The sequence below is a fragment of the Mytilus trossulus genome, chromosome 14 (genome assembly GCF_036588685.1).
Source record: "Mytilus trossulus isolate FHL-02 chromosome 14, PNRI_Mtr1.1.1.hap1, whole genome shotgun sequence".
Taxonomy (NCBI): Eukaryota; Metazoa; Mollusca; class Bivalvia; order Mytilida; family Mytilidae; genus Mytilus; species Mytilus trossulus.
In genome coordinates, this window is record NC_086386.1 from 2745277 (window position 1) to 2764136 (window position 18860).

General features: G+C 33.0%; 1 protein-coding gene across 1 annotated transcript; it reads left to right on the forward strand.

Annotated features, from left to right (window-relative positions):
* Positions 1-13458: 13458 nt before the first annotated feature.
* Positions 13459-17644, forward strand: LOC134696887 (TRPM8 channel-associated factor homolog). The gene is made up of 5 exons (XM_063558845.1): positions 13459-13600; positions 14718-15496; positions 15683-15808; positions 16537-16782; positions 17149-17644. Exons 1-5 carry the CDS (start codon positions 13459-13461, stop codon positions 17428-17430), a joined length of 1575 nt encoding a protein of 524 aa, XP_063414915.1. The 3' UTR covers positions 17431-17644.
* The last annotated feature ends 1216 nt before the right edge of the window (positions 17645-18860 follow it).

The window sequence follows — 18860 nt, forward strand, 5'->3', positions numbered from 1 at the left end:
ATAATGAAATAGAGAAAAAAGACATACAATTTGTAAAATGTAAAAATAGAAAGAAGAAAGAAAAGAGTTCATATATAATAAAAAAACAGACACAGCAAGAAAATCAAATAGTTAAAAAACAAATTATGTTGTTCCAAAAAGTAAATAGTAAACTGTTATTATGATACGGTATTTTTCAATCTCCACAGCTACTGTTTGCATAGGTACTTAGTCTATTTCAGTACCAAACATGTGTAGTCCTGGAAATCTACTTTAAATACTCAGAACTATTTAGTTACTTTAAACTTTTTGTAATATAAAAATTCCTTTATTTTACCGTACTTGATTTGTACTTGATATTTAAGTACTACATCGTTAAATTTTCAATATTTTGAAAGTTTTTCTATTTCAAGTCTCTTATAGTGATGATGATCAAACATGAAATAGTGTGATCATTGTTGGTACTGTTCCTGTACCATTATTTCAAAAACAAATCAAGTACCTAGATATTTCAATAATTTTAAATTGAAGAAAAAGTACTAAATATAAAATTGGCAGTACTACTGATTTCAAGTACAGAAATAGTACCTATGCAAAAGCAACAGTGTAAAGTCTATTAACATGCATGAATTCAAGTATTGCAAAAAGATATTTGAACCTTGTATGAGAGAAATTCCGCATAGAATAGGTCGGGTGTCTACTTCCTTTATTAGTCTAATATGGTTTTTTTAATTTCAGTTCATTGATATGTTTTGGAGTTAAGCGTGACGTCCAATATCGTAAAATGTTTGTTAAAGGGTCAGCTGCAGCCTCCTTTCGGTGCAGAATTGTTTTGATCTGCTTTCTGCTCTTTGGTCGGGTGTTTGTTTCTTTGACACATTCCCCAATCCCTTCTACATTTTATGAAATTACTAATAATAATTTGAAAAATTCAAGACGTTTGAATTTACTAAAAACACACTAAATTACAAAAAGATAAAAATTAAGTAAAATGTCTTCGTACCTGTTAGTAAAACAGCTGAGCCTTTTTATAAAGGTTCATTTAAATATAATGACGTGATGCCTCTATGTAGACTTATTGTAATGGAAAGTTGATAATACCCATGTAAAAAACGTATATTATACAATTATAACTTGTCAGTAAAATTCCCTGTATTTCCGTTTTAAGTCATGAAATGGTTATGATCACACGGCTATGGTCTAAATACTCATATGGTCTAGATCATAGCAAGTTTTGCTTTGGATGAGTTCAAATATTTACATTGTTATAGCATACATGATAAATTTAACTATTTAGGCCAGTAACTGTTTTTATAATGACTATTTTCAGGTTTAGATGACAGAGAAATAATAATTTATTCAATCAGTGCCGGTTCATTTGCAGTTTTAATACTAACGTGCAGTGTATGCCAACGCCGTTATAAACGAATTTACAGAAACTTTAAGAGCTATCAGACTGGCAATAGACAAAGGATCAATATAACACAGAATCTACAACAGGAAACTCCTCTTGAGGATATTGATGGGATATATGAAGAGATAAATGAATCAAATATGATAGATAACATGGTAGACCGTAAGGAAAATAATGAATCAGTTACCGATTCTAATGACAGTTATGTTCAACCTGATAGCAACAACTATCTTACGCCGTATCAACCTGCTGATGAAGATGCAAAGACTAATACTTCTAATGACAGCAAATCAGGATCATCAGCGTCAATTAATCAACCAATAAGTGATCATGAATCTACTTCATCAAAGTCAGACGTGATAGGGGAAAGATCTAGCTATCTTAACCCGTATCAACCAATCATTCATTCAGTAGATAATCATGAATATTCATCTACTCATAAACTTGATGATGCCGACTCATCAGAATCAGATACACAGACGATGGAATCTGGTTATTTGAATCCATATCAACCAATCGTTCCCGATAGTGATTTACATGAGTATAAATCTGTTCTCAAGTGTTCAGACGGATTAGATTCCACGATATCAAATGCGTGTACCAACGACACGGGCGATGAATTTCCTGCTCCTAATCAAGGTCTAAGATTGGAAACTGTTACAGATGAGTTCAAATATATCAGTAACAGTAAAACAACAGATACAGTTTCAAACATTGTGGATACTATAACTGATAATTCAGTTGAAAAGTTCAAAGTCGGAAACGATGAGAGTTCGAGTTATGTACAGATGGAGTAATTTCCGAATAAACATAAAGATTCACGAATCAATTCAAAGCAAATGTTTAAAAAAAAGAATTGTATAATTAAAAGGATTTCGTTGGAATTAGATAAAACGTTATTATAACAAAATAACATTTGTCTAAGTTTAAGCAACATTCAATCATCTTTAGTGCATTTATGATATTTTTTATAAATAGGACATGCAGATGAGCCACTTATCAGAACTGAATAAAGTCAGGAATATAGAAGTTGTTTTTCACTTGTTGTCTATGTTAATAACGTTTGGTTTTGTCAGTATTTATGCATGTTATGGACGTCCCCTTTTGTAAATATTATATTGTAGTTTTGTATTTGCATTTAATATTTTTAAAGGAAGATGATTTATATTCAACACGTCGGTGTTGACATGAATATCAATAATGTGGTCATTTTAATAAATTTCCTGTTACAAAACTTCGATTTTTTCCAAAAACTAAGGATTTTCTTATCCCAGGCATAGCTATAGATTACCTTAGCCATATTTGGCACAACTTTTCGGAATTTTGGATCCTCCATGCTCTTTAACTTTTTAATTGTTTGGCTTTATAAATATTTTGATATGAGCGTCACTGATGAGTCTTCTGTAGACGAAACGCGCGTCTTGCGTACTAAATTATAATCCTGGTACCTTTGATAACTATTATAGGGATAATAAATCATTGTTAAACTTTCGACTTATGTATATGAATATCGTTTTGTATTTTTTATCTCTCTTGCAGTAGGTGGATTGAAATAAGATATAGATATGAAAAACAAAAATAGAGAATAATTTTCATTTTGTTTTGTATTTCATCTTTTCTTATATTTGATTGGTGGAATCAAAACGTTACTTCTATGTATATATTATTAAACAAAAATATTATACCATTGTAAATTTATATACCGATATGAACAACCAAAATCATGTTACTGCCTCAACGGAGCTAAATCGTGCAACGCATGCATTTTCATAGATTGAGCAAGTCTACATTTGTGCTGTAGTAAGTAATATAACAAAATGAATCATGAGGATCAGTGGACTTTAATCAGTTTTGGAATACTTGATCATAATACTTTTGTAAAAGAGAATTTTTTAAACAATAGCCTGTCTATTTACATTTGCTTTTCATTCATTTAATACAAATTTAAAAAAAAATCAAGAAAAGAATATAACAGCTATGTTTTTAATTTACCATTTTAAAACTAACTTTACGTTTTAAATTCTTCCTGAAATTAGGTATTTTAGGTTTTTTTGCCAGTCATTCATTTTCATTCGTTCAAACGAATGAATACTGAATTAAACTCTCTAGGATCACAACGTGTTTGTCTAAAACATCTTATATTTATAGAATAGTCTGATTATCGTAATTATATGTATAATCTTATAGTCTAAACAAAGTTAGAATTTAGATCAGGGGTCATGACATAAGATAACACAAAGAAAGTCAGCTTGTAGAGTCATTCCTACATGTAAACCGTCTGTGTTTTCACATGCACTGTTTTAACACGCACATAAATGTATAGAATATCCCTGTCTTTTCTTATTGTGATAGTTGGTAAGTATAATTACTTTCTTATAATGGAAAGAAAGAAGGAATTCGTTGTGATCGTTCTATTTTATGGATATTTTTGCTAATCGGTATGCTAGAACGGATTTCAAACAGCAAAATCTTTTAAACAAACTGGAGATTGAAATGTCGAAGAAAACCGGATATTGGTTTTGGTTCTATTAGTTGGAAAATAAGCATAATCAAATTCCTTCAATGCAAATTGACTTACAAAATATAAAAAGGTACCACGATAGATGCAAGAAGAAAGGGCTATTGCGAACTTTTTAAATGAACTCTTACAATTAACACCATGAGTGTTGACACTAGTCTTTTCCAACATCGATTATTGTGTTGGGGTACATTCAATGTATAAATTAAGGTATTAACCAAAAATTAAATTTGCATTTAAAATACAAGTATGGAGGAGATATAAACTCCACGGATCAAGACAACTACGTTAACAATTTAACTGCTAGAGAACGTTACGTACCCGAGGGTGTCACCAGCCCAGTAGTCAACACTTCGGTGTTGACACGAATATCAATAATGTGGTCATTTTTGTAAATTTTCTGTTTACAAAACTTTGAATTTTTAGAAAAACTAAGGATTTTCGGCATTCTTATGGGAACAAACTGTGCGCCTCTTTTTGCCGACCTCTTCTTATTTTCATTTGAATCGGAGTTCCTCCAGACACTTGTCAAAAACAAGAGGACCAAAGAAGCCAGATTATTTAATTTAACTTTCAGATATATTGATAATGTTCTTTCCATAAACAATCCGAACTTTTCTGATTGGGTTCCATTGATATATCCCCCAGAACTAGAGATTAAAGAAACAACAGACACCGCTTCCTCCGCCTCATTTTTAGTCATCTCAGTACCAGAATCTATGACAAACGAGACGATTTTAATTTTGAAATTATAAATTTCCCCCACCTTAGTAGCAACATACCAACTTCACCTGCATATGGGATATATATTTCCCAACTTATTCGATATTCAAGAGCTTGCATCTTCTACTCAGATTTTGTAAAACGTCATCAGGGTCTGAGTAGAAAGTTGATGAACCAGGGGTATGTCAAAGAACGTCTTGTCCTTTTTCTAAAAAAGTTCATCGGAAGGTACCAAGACCTTGTTGATAAATATTCCGTATCAACTTCTCAAATAATAAACGATGGTCTTGATGTATAGATTCTGCGTACTGATGTTGTTTATCGTCTTAACAACATGTTTTACTGTTCTTTCATTTGTCTTTGTTCTATTATTAATATTACTTTTACTGTTGAATGGTTTTATGTGATATCCGTTTGACGTGGCTCGGTACTTATACATCTCGTCAATGTGTGTGTATTGGCTTTCATTTTTTGGTGTTTTGTTTTGTATATGCGACTCTTTGTATTTCTTTTGTTCTTTTTACGTGACTCTGTACTTTAAAAGATCTCGTCAGTATTATGTTGGTCTATTATATGTCCGTATTGATTTTCCTCTGAGTTCAGTATTTTTGTGATTTTACTTTTTCCTTATCCCAGACATAGATCCCCTTAGTGGTATTTGGCACAACATTTTGGAATTTAGAATCCTCAAAAGAGTTATGAAGCTATGTACTTGTTTGACTATATAACCTTTGTGATATAAGCGTCACTGATGAGTCTTATGTAGACTGGCGTACTAATTTATAATCCTGGTACCTTTGATAATTATATATACAACCAAAAAACAGTAAAGTTGTTCAATGATAGAAGGACAAAATCACCCATTCAAGAATAGAACTCACCCATTTAAGAATGGAACTGATCAATTTAAGAATATAACTCACCCATTTAAGAGTGAAACTCATCAATTTAAGAATAGAACTCACCAATTTAAGAATGTTAGGGTAGAATAAAAAATTGTCCTCTTAGAATATTCTTCTCTCGAATTGTGTGAAAGATAAAACAACTACAGGAATTTCTTATCTGCAGCTGCACCACATAATAAACTTTTAAAATATGCAAAACATACCAAATTCATGATAGAAATGCATTTAGTCGACGAGCTAAGCACAGCAGCATGATAAAACTTGCGTAAGACTACTAAACATGTCTTATCCGTTTGTTATTTGAGGAACATACACAGTCAATTTTGCATAGATACTATGTATGTACCAAAAATCTGTAGTTCTGGAAATCTGCTTTTCATATTCAGTACTATTTTGTTAATCTAAAAGTATTGTAATATTTAGGTACCTGTATTTCACAGTACTTGATTTGTACTTGAAAATTTAAGTACTACATATTTTTAATTTCAACGTTACATTTTATGCATTTTGATAGTATGTCTACTTCAACTCTCAAGTCTTATATATGAGTTTTAAACATGGAATATTGTGATCACTTTCGGTATTATTTCTGTACCAAACTTTTTGTACAAATCAAGTACTGTAAAGTACAGGTACGTAAAAAGTACAATAATTTTAAAGTAGAGAAATAGTACTAAATATCAAAAGTAAATTTCCAGTACTACATATTTTAAGTACAAAAATTGTACCTCTGCAAAATTGGCTGTGTATACGCGCATAAATCAAAAATAGACGTCGATAGCACGACAAAATTTATCAGATTAAACTCATATCAACCTACGTCATAAAAACTTAGCCAACGCATTCTTTCCACGTACCCTCTGTCATAGATATCACCGATAAGCTGACAGGTGGTGTCAACCAACTCTTAGATATTCTAAAGCACATGCATCCATCATACAAGGAGAAGCACAACAGAAAAAGTGTTTAACAATCTCACTACGTAATGCTTGTTGACACTACATGAGCATGCAGAGTTTTGAGAATGTCAGCATCGTCTTTTGTCAGCATTGTACATCAGCCAGGCTCGTTTGTAACATTGTTTAACTTAATCTAATACAAATGTTTAGGATATCATCTACTGGAGGAATTTAACTATTGTAGTGAGTGGTGAATACTGTAGTCATTTCAAATCAGAATGTAAACATACAAGATGCCATCATTATGATATACTACAATGCAATGACCACGCTTATGTGTGTCAGTGTTGGTTACCAGGGAAAAGTAAGTTGATTCATATACTATCCATTTCACATCAGAATGTAAACATACAAGATGCCATCATTATGATATACTACAATGTAATGACCACGCTAATGTTTGTCAGTGTTGGTTACCAGGGAAAAGTAAGTTGATTCATATCCTATCCATTTCAAATCAGAATGTAAACATACAAGATGTCATCATTATGACATACTATAATGCAATGACCACGCTAATGTTTGTCAGTGTTGGTTACCAGGGAAAAGTAAGTTGATTCATATACTATCCATTTCAAATGAGAATGTAAACATACAAGATGTCATCATTATGACATACTATAATGCAATGACCACGCTAATGTTTGTCAGTGTTGGTTACCAGGGAAAAGTAAGTTGATTCATATCCTATCCATTTCAAATCAGAATGTTAACATACACGATGCCATCATTATGACATACTACAATGTAATGACCACGCTAATGTTTGTCAGTGTTGGTTACCAGGGAAAAGTAAGTTGATTCATATCCTATCCATTTCAAATCAGAATGTAAACATACAAGATGCCATCATTATGACATACTACAATGCAATGACCACGCTAATGTTTGTCAGTGTTGGTTACCAGGGAAAAGTAAGTTGATTCATATACTATCTATTTCAGATCAGAATGTAAACATACAAGATGCCATCATTATGACATACTACAATGCAATGACCACGCTAATGTGTGTCAGTGTTGGTTACCAGGGAAAAGTAAGTTGATTCATATACTATCCATTTCAAATCAGAATGTAAACATACAAGATGTCATCATTATGACATACTACAATGCAATGACCACGATAATGTTTGTCAGTGTTGGTTACCAGGGAAAAGTAAGTTGATTCATATCCTATCCATTTCAAATCAGAATGTAAACATACAAGATGCCATCATTATGACATACTACAATGCAATGACCACGCTAATGTGTGTCAGTGTTGGTTACCAGGGAAAAGTAAGTTGATTCATATACTATCCATTTCAAATCAGAATGTAAACATACAAGATGCCATCATTATGACATACTACAATGCAATGACCACGCTAATGTTTGTCAGTGTTGGTTACCAGGGAAAAGTAAGTTGATTCATATCCAATCCATTTCAAATCAGAATGTAAACATACAAGATGCCATCATTATGACATACTATAATGTAATGACCACGCTAATGTTTGTCAGTGTTGGTTACCAGGGAAAAGTAAGTTGATTCATATCCTATCCATTTCAAATCAGAATGTAAACATACAAGATGTCATCATTATGACATACTACAATGTAATGACCACGCTAATGTTTGTCAGTGTTGGTTACCAGGGAAAAGTAAGTTGATTCATATACTATCCATTTCAAATCAGAATGTAAACATACAAGATGCCATCATTATGACATACTACAATGTAATGACCACGCTAATGTGTGTCAGTGTTGGTTACCAGGGAAAAGTAAGTTGATTCATATACTATCCATTTCAAATCAGAATGTAAACATACAAGATGCCATCATTATGACATACTACAATGTAATGACCACGCTAATGTTTGTCAGTGTTGGTTACCAGGGAAAAGTAAGTTGATTCATATCCTATCCATTTCAAATCAGAATTTAAACATACAAGATGTCATCATTATGACATACTACAATGCAATGACCACGCTAATGTGTGTCAGTGTTGGTTACCAGGGAAAAGTAAGTTGATTCATATCCTATCCATTTCTAATCAGAATGTAAACATACAAGATGCCATCATTATGACATTCTACAATGCAATGACCACAATAATGTTTGTCAGTGTTGGTTACCAGGGAAAAGTAAGTTGATTCATATCCTATCCATTTCAAATCAGAATGTAAACATACAAGATGTCATCATTATGACATACTACAATGTAATGACAACGCTAATGTTTGTCAGTGTTGGTTACCAGGGAAAAGTAAGTTGATTCATATCCTATCCATTTCAAATCAGAATGTAAACATACAAGATGCCATCATTATGACATGCTATAATGTAATGACCACGCTTATGTTTGTCAGTGTTGGTTACCAGGGAAAAGTAAGTTGATTCATATCCTATCCATTTCAAATCAGAATGTAAACATACAAGATGCCATCATTATGACATACTACAATGCAATGACCACGCTAATGTTTGTCAGTGTTGGTTACCAGGGAAAAGTAAGTTGATTCATATACTATCTATTTCAAATCAGAATGTAAACATACAAGATGCCATCATTATGACATACTACAATGCAATGACCACGCTAATGTGTGTCAGTGTTGGTTACCAGGGAAAAGTAAGTTGATTCATATACTATCCATTTCAAATCAGAATGTAAACATACAAGATGTCATCATTATGACATACTACAATGCAATGACCACGATAATGTTTGTCAGTGTTGGTTACCAGGGAAAAGTAAGTTGATTCATATCCTATCCATTTCAAATCAGAATGTAAACATACAAGATGCCATCATTATGACATACTACAATGCAATGACCACGCTAATGTGTGTCAGTGTTGGTTACCAGGGAAAAGTAAGTTGATTCATATACTATCCATTTCAAATCAGAATGTAAACATACAAGATGCCATCATTATGACATACTACAATGTAATGACCACGCTAATGTTTGTCAGTGTTGGTTACCAGGGAAAAGTAAGTTGATTCATATACTATCCATTTCAAATCAGAATGTAAACATACAAGATGCCATCATTATGACATACTACAATGCAATGACCACGCTAACGTGTGTCAGTGTTGGTTACCAGGGAAAAGTAAGTTTATTCCTATCCTATCCATTTCAAGTTTTCCTTACAAAGTAACATATTATTATGAATTGAAATACACTTATTAGCTTGTGATTGTGACAGTCCGTTGTACGTATACAATTTGAAATCAAAGAATAAACAATAAATTTTCTGTGATTAATTCAGACTGATAATACATCTTAAGTATACCAAAAGAACACACCTTATTCACCATAAAGGAATGCATATTGGTTATCCCAAAAGTGATGGCATACGATGGTTTATTGAATATATCTAAGTTAAGAAAGTTGAAAATTTGAAGGTCGAAATTATCTCTTTTGTCGTGACGATTTGGTGTCAACCGAACCTCAAACCGTAAATTTCTACACGAACACATCTATTTAAGGGTAAAACAAAGGAAGAATAGAACCACCGACCTCCTTCTAAGCAAGAGTCAACATACAAAGAAATGTACTGTAGTTAATTAATCCTTCAATATAAATGTTCTACAGAACACACAAATCCATGCTAAGGTCAAAGTGTACAGGCATTAATCGCCCGTTGCATTACTTGTATGAACATGAACAGATTTATGCATACTCAATAAAATGGCTTTATACAATAACAGTGTACAATTTGCTTTGCTTTCAAGTTCAAGATGCTAAACAACAAAGGTAAGATCATACGATAACCAATTAAATTATGCTAATTTGTAGATTTTCTTGATATAAAACAAACAAAATCACAGCCTATTAATTATGATTAATCACTATCTTATATTCTAGCATGCTACACCATGGAAGACGAAGAGTGCGCACACGCCTGCTATTTTCCCAATACAGTGTATAGATGCGATTTTGGAACTTGCGCATGCTCACTGCCAAATGACCACATCTCTACGTCAACTGACGTATTGGGTTAAAAATTAAAGAACTAATCAATCCGGTTTATATTTAATTTTCAGTCGTTATACTATAACACCAATCAACGTGTTGAATATTCCAACTCGGGAGGCAACTAGATGGATGCTTAGAGTTGTATAAGGAAGATGGTTTACGGTCCTAATGGTGAATTCAAACTTCAATATTTGTTTATAACATAAAAAAAAACCTCACATAAATTAAAGCACGGTCATGGGTTGTATACGTTTCAACGACAATACAGTTGTCCGTCTAAAAACTAAAAAACTGAAAACCGTTTACTTCACAATAGATGATTTCAGCTTCCCAATTGTGAAATTCCCATTTCTGTGTAGCAAGATTCCAGCAGCACCTTTATGATTAGTATATATTTCCACATTCATATTTCCGGACTTTTATTCCTTATCATTACTTCTTTGATAGAGGGTTTGCTGCTCACAATGAAGTTATTAAACAAAGAGTTTTAAATGGTGAAGTTAAAATCATCTTTTTGAAATTTTACGGACGCCATCACGAGTTAGTTAACTGTTATCATATATTCGTGTCAAAGATGATACAAGATATGAGCATAATATCGTAATGCCGTAACTATCACCCCGTGTCTTTTTTCACGAACGTGACATACCGAATAAGACTTTTTAAAGGGTTTATACTAGCATGCACAACAAAATGGGTGCAACATGCTGAGGAGTAGTGATGTTCTTGTTGCTTTTTCTGTAGTTTACTTTGTTTTGTTTTCTGTACCATGTTGTGTCTATTTGTATTTTGTTAGCCATCGCGTTGTCAGTTTATACGAGTTTGAATTTCTCCCTATGTTTTGTACAATATCAAAAGGTAAGATATGCAAGATAATATAATTTAATCGTAACAACTTCATGGTCTGTTTTACTGTTTAAAATATAGAAATACAGGTTCTAAAAATTTAAAGAAAACACGAATTTTGAACTATACGGACTCTTAATAAGGATGTACGTTTTACACGAAAACTGCTATAACATTTGTATGAGGACGAACGAGTTTAATAGATACTACATAAGGTTTACGGTAATCATCACGAAGTGTTATCCTGGTGTGTCTATTCTTTTAGTCACTCATAAGCTTAATCATTTAAGTACATATTCCGTTTGTCATTATGGGTCCTCTTATCGTCAATGAGCGAGCTGTATAATTTTAGAAAATGTTAGGAGTATGACAGTTGTTATGCATTCGTATATTATGTTTGAGCTTTTCATTTAGCAACCTGCTTAGGGACATTCCGTTTAGACCTAAATTTCTTTACTGATGTATAAGCTTTATAAATGCGTCGGTACTTATACATCTTGATATATTTCTGCCATTTTTAGAATTACACAACTGGACTTTTTGACGATAAGAGAACACATAATGATAAACGGAATTTTTTTACATAAAACTACTATTGTTAACTATACTATCATTAATTATAGGGCGAGTTGAACTTCAAGGTTTGAATTTGTTCACCACACATATATCGGATTGCTAAAAAGAGACACACTTGTCACATATCAGTACACGTTTTTATTTTTTTGAATTGATTGTGTATTGTTCCGTAAATAAATATATATCTGAGTACCATATAATAGTATGAAAGATATGTGTATTGTTCAGGTTACTCGATATAATAAATAACTTTGTCAGATACATCTTTTTCAATATTGAACTCGACGGTCTTGATATTGACAAAATCACACAATAAAATTTGACATCATATTCCAACAGCTGTTGATATGATAATTTCATGAAAACATTCAGTTCTCCGTGTATTATCTGTATAAGACTTTTGTAAGGTATGTTATATTGTTATCTACTGGTGTCGTTGTTTATATTTATATTCGTGAAAGCAAATTTACAGATCTAACATAGTATGGTTGATGTTTAGACGAGTTACATATATATATTCATACATGTATATATAAATAGAATTACATTTCAAAATGATCTTAAAGTCCTTAAATTCTCTGCAACCGGTTTCACATCTTTGTGATAATCATGGATGAATGTAATTACTCGTAACGTAACGTCACCATAATACGTGTTCCTAACAGAAAGTTATTTATAATTAAAATGGTAAAAATGAGAAGTTCGCAAAACACCAAGCATAACTTATCAAATATTAATTAGCACAAGCCACAAACGAAGGATGGCCGTGCTGCTGATACATGTAGGTAGCAATTCCATTACTATAGTTGCTTTTGTTGTGATACTCAAGGGAGAAACTCAATATCTTACCGCAATGGGCGAAGTTACAATAGGGGTAACAAATCATGAAAAGATTTTCTGCATTACTGTTTATGGGAATTAACCTTTAAAAATGTTACGGAAATTGCTAAGTAAACGTATTGCTTAGTGCATAAGATAAGTTAACATGGTGAACTGTTCTCAATTGCAAGACAAATATGATACAAGGGTTGTCAATATAATGTTTTGAATTTAATTATAAAGTCTACACACAGTAGTATCAAGACCTGTTTTTTTTTTAATTTATATAAAAAATACTTCAAATGTGCTCATCTTGTTATGAAATGCGATTAATCAAGAAATTTAGATTAATTTCTATAACATTTGTGACACAATATCGTGAAATATGTACCATTTTACTGAAAACGACGAAAACTGCAGAGATTTCAACCGTATCATTTCTTATAAAAACAAATTATTATGTATTTGGTCTTCAGGCTTTTTCACATTTTGTTTTTATGTTGACCACCAAAATAGAAGAATTAATTACATATGTATGAATATATTCGTATAAATTGAAACTTCATCTGTATTTCGAAAACTTGGGAATAATAATTACTATAAGGAATAATAGTATTTGTATACCTAAAAGAATGTTTAAAAGTAAAACATGTTAGCCAATAACCTCTCGATTATAAATATCCTGATTTCATAATAGTATTTTTATAATATTTATTATTTTTGGTAAAAGGACAATTGAAATGAAGGACTGGAAAAGAGAGATTCTGGACGGTGTTGGCATGGTATCATTTCCAGGCTGTGTCCCGGGAGTCATGTTTGTTTACGGAGAGAATTCACAAGCAATCCTTGCAAATAAGAGAGGACACGTTTTATGTGCGGCAGGTTTGTAATCTTAAAATTTACATTGCGCTGATTCTTCTACATGTTCTCTATTAAACAATGAACCCGATAAGTATATACATGAGTGTTTCTGTATCTGTTTATATGTCTATCAGCACTATACAAAAACATTTTAAAAGGGTTTTACAATTATATTTTCCCTTTGTACATTTGCTTTGATTTTTTGGTTTATTTTTAGTTTGTTCAACGTTAAGTCGATGTTTGATGCTGGCATAGAGAACAATACATATAACAATAAATCATTCAACCAATCAAAAGCGAGGAGGAATATAATAAAATCAACACTGATAATCAATAACATATGTTCCTCTGTTATCATCAATTGTTTCTCTGAAAATACTGATAAAAAATCACATCGCTATTTTTGCTGATATTTAATAATTATTGTACTAAAAAATCTTTAAATTGAATTTGATAAGAACAGTTATACATTCATATTTTATAGTGTATCTTTCAATGGCACATGCATGTTGTGATGTTTCACTAATGCACATGTCCTAATTCAGGGACCTGATGTTCAGTGGTTGTCGTTTGTTTGTGTGGTTTATGGCTTTACAAATATTTGATATGAGCGTCATTCACGAGTCTCATGTTTACGGAACGCGCGTCTGGCGTACAAAATTATAATCCTGGTACCTTTGATAACTATTTAAACCACTGGGTCGATGGCACTTGTGGTGGCTGTTTCGTCGACGAGGGTATCACCAGCCCAGTAGTCAACACTTCTGTGTTGACATGAATATAAATGATGTGGTAATTTTTATAAATTTCCTGTTTACAAAACGTTGAATTTTTCAAAAACTAAGGAATTTCTTATCCCAGGCATAGATTACCTTAGCCGTATTTGGCACTACTTTTTGGAATTTTGGATCCTCAATGCTCTTCAACCTTGTACTCGTTTGGCTTTACAAATATTTGATAAGTTTTATGTAGACGAAACGCGCGTCTAACGTACAAAATTATAATCCTGGTACCTTTGATAACTATTATAAGTGTTTCTTCTTTATTAAATTGATTAGTCCATTGTTTTTCCTATTTGAAGGGTTTTTGTAAATGTAGATATTAACCATTTACCATTTAATACTGTGTATGTTTTCAGCTGAATATGGCAAAGGAAGAATAATTGTATTTTCGCACAATGTATTTGTTAACAGTTTTGGAAAGAACGATACGAAACGCAAAAATAAACGATTCAACGAAAATATCAGAAATTGGATGACGAAAAACACAGACAAGGGAAATGAGATACCTTGTTTTTCTGATTACTTTAAGGAATTCTATGAGCTTCCTCCTGAATGTAGGATATTAACATGGAATGGACTTCCGGTTCGGACAGAAGATCAAAGTGTTTTAAAATTACTTGATTGGGTAGAGAAAGGAGGTGGGTTGATATGTGGAGTGTGCCCATGGGGATTTGCGGAGGTTTATAAAATAGACGTTGAAAGTATACCACTTAACATCATCTTCAGGGCAATAGGTATCGCTTATGCTGATAAAATAATGTACAAGAATGATGGCGATTTAGCGGAACTCTTAGTAAAAGACAATATGGCGGATTATGCAAAGCCCAGTGATCTTGTTTCAGCAATTAACAAGCACCCAGAAAAAATTAACCGATTAGGAGGATTAATACACAATGTAGTAAACTTACCAGAGGAACTTTATATCAAACACAAACCACATGTTGTGGAAATGATTCAGAAATTATCACCAGATAACGACCATATACCAACAAGGAGTAAACCCGTTGAGTCACATGGCGCCAAAAAAGCTGCGATGCTTATTTGCGATATCATGATACGAGATGGCTTAGAAGGGAATGTAGTATTAGCAGAAGGAATTCATGAATTTCCTGGAACATTTGAGGATACACCGGAAGTTCAGTCTATCGAATTAGAATTTTCCTCACAGACACACAAATTGCATTCAACGGGATGTTACCTTCCCGCTGGTACTATCATGGAATTGTCGTAGAGCAAAACGACAAAAACCATGAATTATCATAATTGGTCTGCATGGTGACGAGCTTTATAATGCTGATTCTAGGCTAAGACGATGGCCTAGGATCAGAATAAAGAAAGAGCTTATGGTAGAGGACAATGGGTGGTTACAGATGAACAGCCGTCCATTGGTTACATGCATTCTGGTTATCCAATCGTCACCCATCTGGACATGGCAGATACTAATAAGGTTCGTTTCAAACATAACAGGTTCGTTTTAAAATTTGACAAGGAAAATGTGTAAGAACCTTTTTTTTTTTATATACTCTGTACTTTTTTTAACCTTTTTTTAATTCAGTGTAATTAACAAATAGGGAGTTATATTGAATAGTGTCACATGTAGATTTTTATCTGCTCAAACGTCTGGCTACATGTAATCAGGTTTGAAGGGGTTTGTGTTGCTCAGTTTATATTTTTCTATGTTGTCCATGTTTTGGGTGGGCACCAATGTTTGTCTGTTGATCCTTTCCTTTTGCACACATGACGTTTGAGGTATATTTTATATCTTATAGTTGTATTTTTATACAAAACAAGCATCATAATTTCAAATTACATTCCTAACATATCTGACACAATGACGTCCATTATCACTGAACTAGTATACTTATTTGGTAAGGGGCCAGCTGAAGGACGCCTCCGGTTATGGGAGTTTCTCGCTGCATTGAAGACCAATTGGTGGCCTCCAGCCGTTGTCTGCTCTAATCTGGATTGTTGTCTCTTTGACACATCCTCCATTTTCATTCTCAATTTTATTATCATTTTATTAACGAAAATCCTGATTTGTAAAAGGTATGAAGATTTTTTGCCCTATGCCTCAAACGTCTTAGAATTTTATCAAATACCAATATGTTAACAGTGTAGGAGTTATTCAAAGAAAAAGTTTCATTATTACATGAACCATTTTATATTTGTGATTAGATCTACGAGGACTGCTTCCTATTGTCCAGAGACCACATTCTAAAAGTAAACAACAGGAAAGGAAGTTGGGGAATGTTCCATGAACTGGGACATAATTTCCATGATTCTATGTGGACATGGGATGGAACGAAGGAGGTCACTTGTAATATATTTACTTTGCATGCTATGGACGTAGTTTGCAATGTGAAACCATGGGAGCATCTCTGGGTCAGAGAAAAGTTCGAAAATGCCAGCAACTATCTCCGGGTAAGATAAATCATAAGTTATATCTATTGGTGTTTTTCTCAAATGTGTACACAATCCTTCTTCTTGTTTCATCACTTTTAAATGCAAAATAATAACCGGTGTTCAAAACGTTTTGTTTTTTTGTAACTTGAAATATACATACCAGCTGCTGATTAATTTATTGTATAAACAAAAGCTTGATAGATTTGTGTCAACCAACAAAACATTACAATTGAACTTTATGTCACAATCATTAATAGATGTTGTTTAAATATGGCGGCGATGAGCAATAAGATTCTGTCATAATTTATAACAATAAACTTATTCGAAAATCCATAATTTCAAAGGTTTTAATTTGTATAGACATACACACACCTGTGTTTACAGGAAGGGTCAAAGTATGACAAATGGTTTTCTAATGCTGGTATAGCGTTGTTGGTGTACGCACAGTTGGCGAGGGACTTTGGATGGGGTACTTACAAATCTGTATTCAGGACTTATGATAAACTTCCAAAAGACAAACGACCATCAAACCAGCAGGAAAAAGAGAACATGTGGATACAGACGTTTTCCAATGTAGTCAAGAGGAATCTAAGCCTCGTTTTCGAATTTTGGGGATGGCCGATTCGGGGCTTGGACGATTTGAAAAGGTTCTCCATACCTCCCTGATGACGTGACAACACGTGAATTTGCAAAAGACAGAGCGACAACAATACGTAAAAAGTACGAAAATAATTCTTCTGGTGCCTGTCCGACTCAGAAACCAGCACACACGGACAATGCTTATTGTCCAGGTAAAGGGGGTTCTAATAAGATTGATCAATGTGATGTAAAAGGTAACAGTGTGAAGGAAGATGGCAATGACAACAGTTCAAGTTCATGTTCTGTTTTATGAGTATTTAAAAAAAACCGCAAGTAAAAGTTTAAATAAAAGTGAAGTTCTACATAGTCACTTTTTATCAATCACTTCTCATGTTGCAAGTTTTGGCAACACTTGAAATAACACAATTTAATGTCTGGGTCGATACCTCTGTTGATTTACTATGAGTACCCAGAGGGTGTCATCAGCTCAGTAGTTAGTAATTCGGTACTGACATGATTTGTAGCAAACCTTTCTGAAAGTGCATAAATAAATTTCAATAAAAAAATGTAACTCAGATTTTAACTTCAGCCTGCTAAGTGGAATTTAGATGGAATTGTCTATGTCTAAATAGTTTTAACATGGCCTTATAATACCATTAGTATCGAGAAAATCGTTTGTACTGGTGATATGAAAATAATTGTGTGAAGTTCTAGATTACATTTTCGTTACATAAGAGCGTCCCTGTTTATGTTCTTGTGGCGTCTGTCGTTGATGTAGTTGTTCCTTCTTGATCTGCGGTTTGCACGCTGTGTCAACTATTATATTTTGTTTCTGTGGCGTCTGTAAAAGAGAGACGAAAGATACCAAAGGACAGTCAAATTCGTAAATCTAAAACAAACTGACAACGCCATGGCTAAAAATGAAAAAGACAAACAGAAAAACAATAGTACACATGACACAACATAGAAAACTAAAGAATAAACAACACGTCCTGGTTGTTCCGCGGTTTGCATGCTGTGTCAACCATTATATTATGTTTCTGTGGCGTCTGTCGTTGATGTAGGTGTTCCTTGTTGTTCTGTGGTTTACATGCAGTGTCAACTATTATATTATGTTTTTGTGTGTGTCTCTGTGATGAGTGTTCTTGTATGTGTTTGTTCTGTCAAGTAGTGTTGTCATTTTAGCGTAATAATTTTACACTGCCGTAAAAGCGGGAGGTTGGCTAGTAATAAAAACAGCTTCAATGCACCATTTATTTCTTCAAATGTTCTGTACCAAGTCAGGAATATGGCAGTTGTTATTAAACAGTTCGTGTCTATGTTGGTGTTTGCTTTTGTTTCAGTTTTCCTCTAATATTTGGTGTGTTTCCCAGGGTTGAAGTTTGTTACCCGAATTTGCTGTTTCTCAATCAATTTATGACTTTTGAACAGCGGTATAAAACAGTTATTTTAGGCTTTTTTTAGTCATATACCTTTTTAACTGTTTCGTTTCTTATACCTCCATGGCTTTGCAATAT

Bases quoted from the DNA above. Each gene is read 5' to 3' on its own strand.
- LOC134696887 (XM_063558845.1), top strand. From the start codon at position 13,459: ATGAAGGACTGGAAAAGAGAGATTCTGGACGGTGTTGGCATGGTATCA. The intron at 13,601-14,717 runs GTTTGTAATCTT...GTATGTTTTCAG, and splicing joins ACACGTTTTATGTGCGGCAG to CTGAATATGGCAAAGGAAGA. The intron at 16,783-17,148 runs GTAAGATAAATC...CTGTGTTTACAG, and splicing joins ATGCCAGCAACTATCTCCGG to GAAGGGTCAAAGTATGACAA.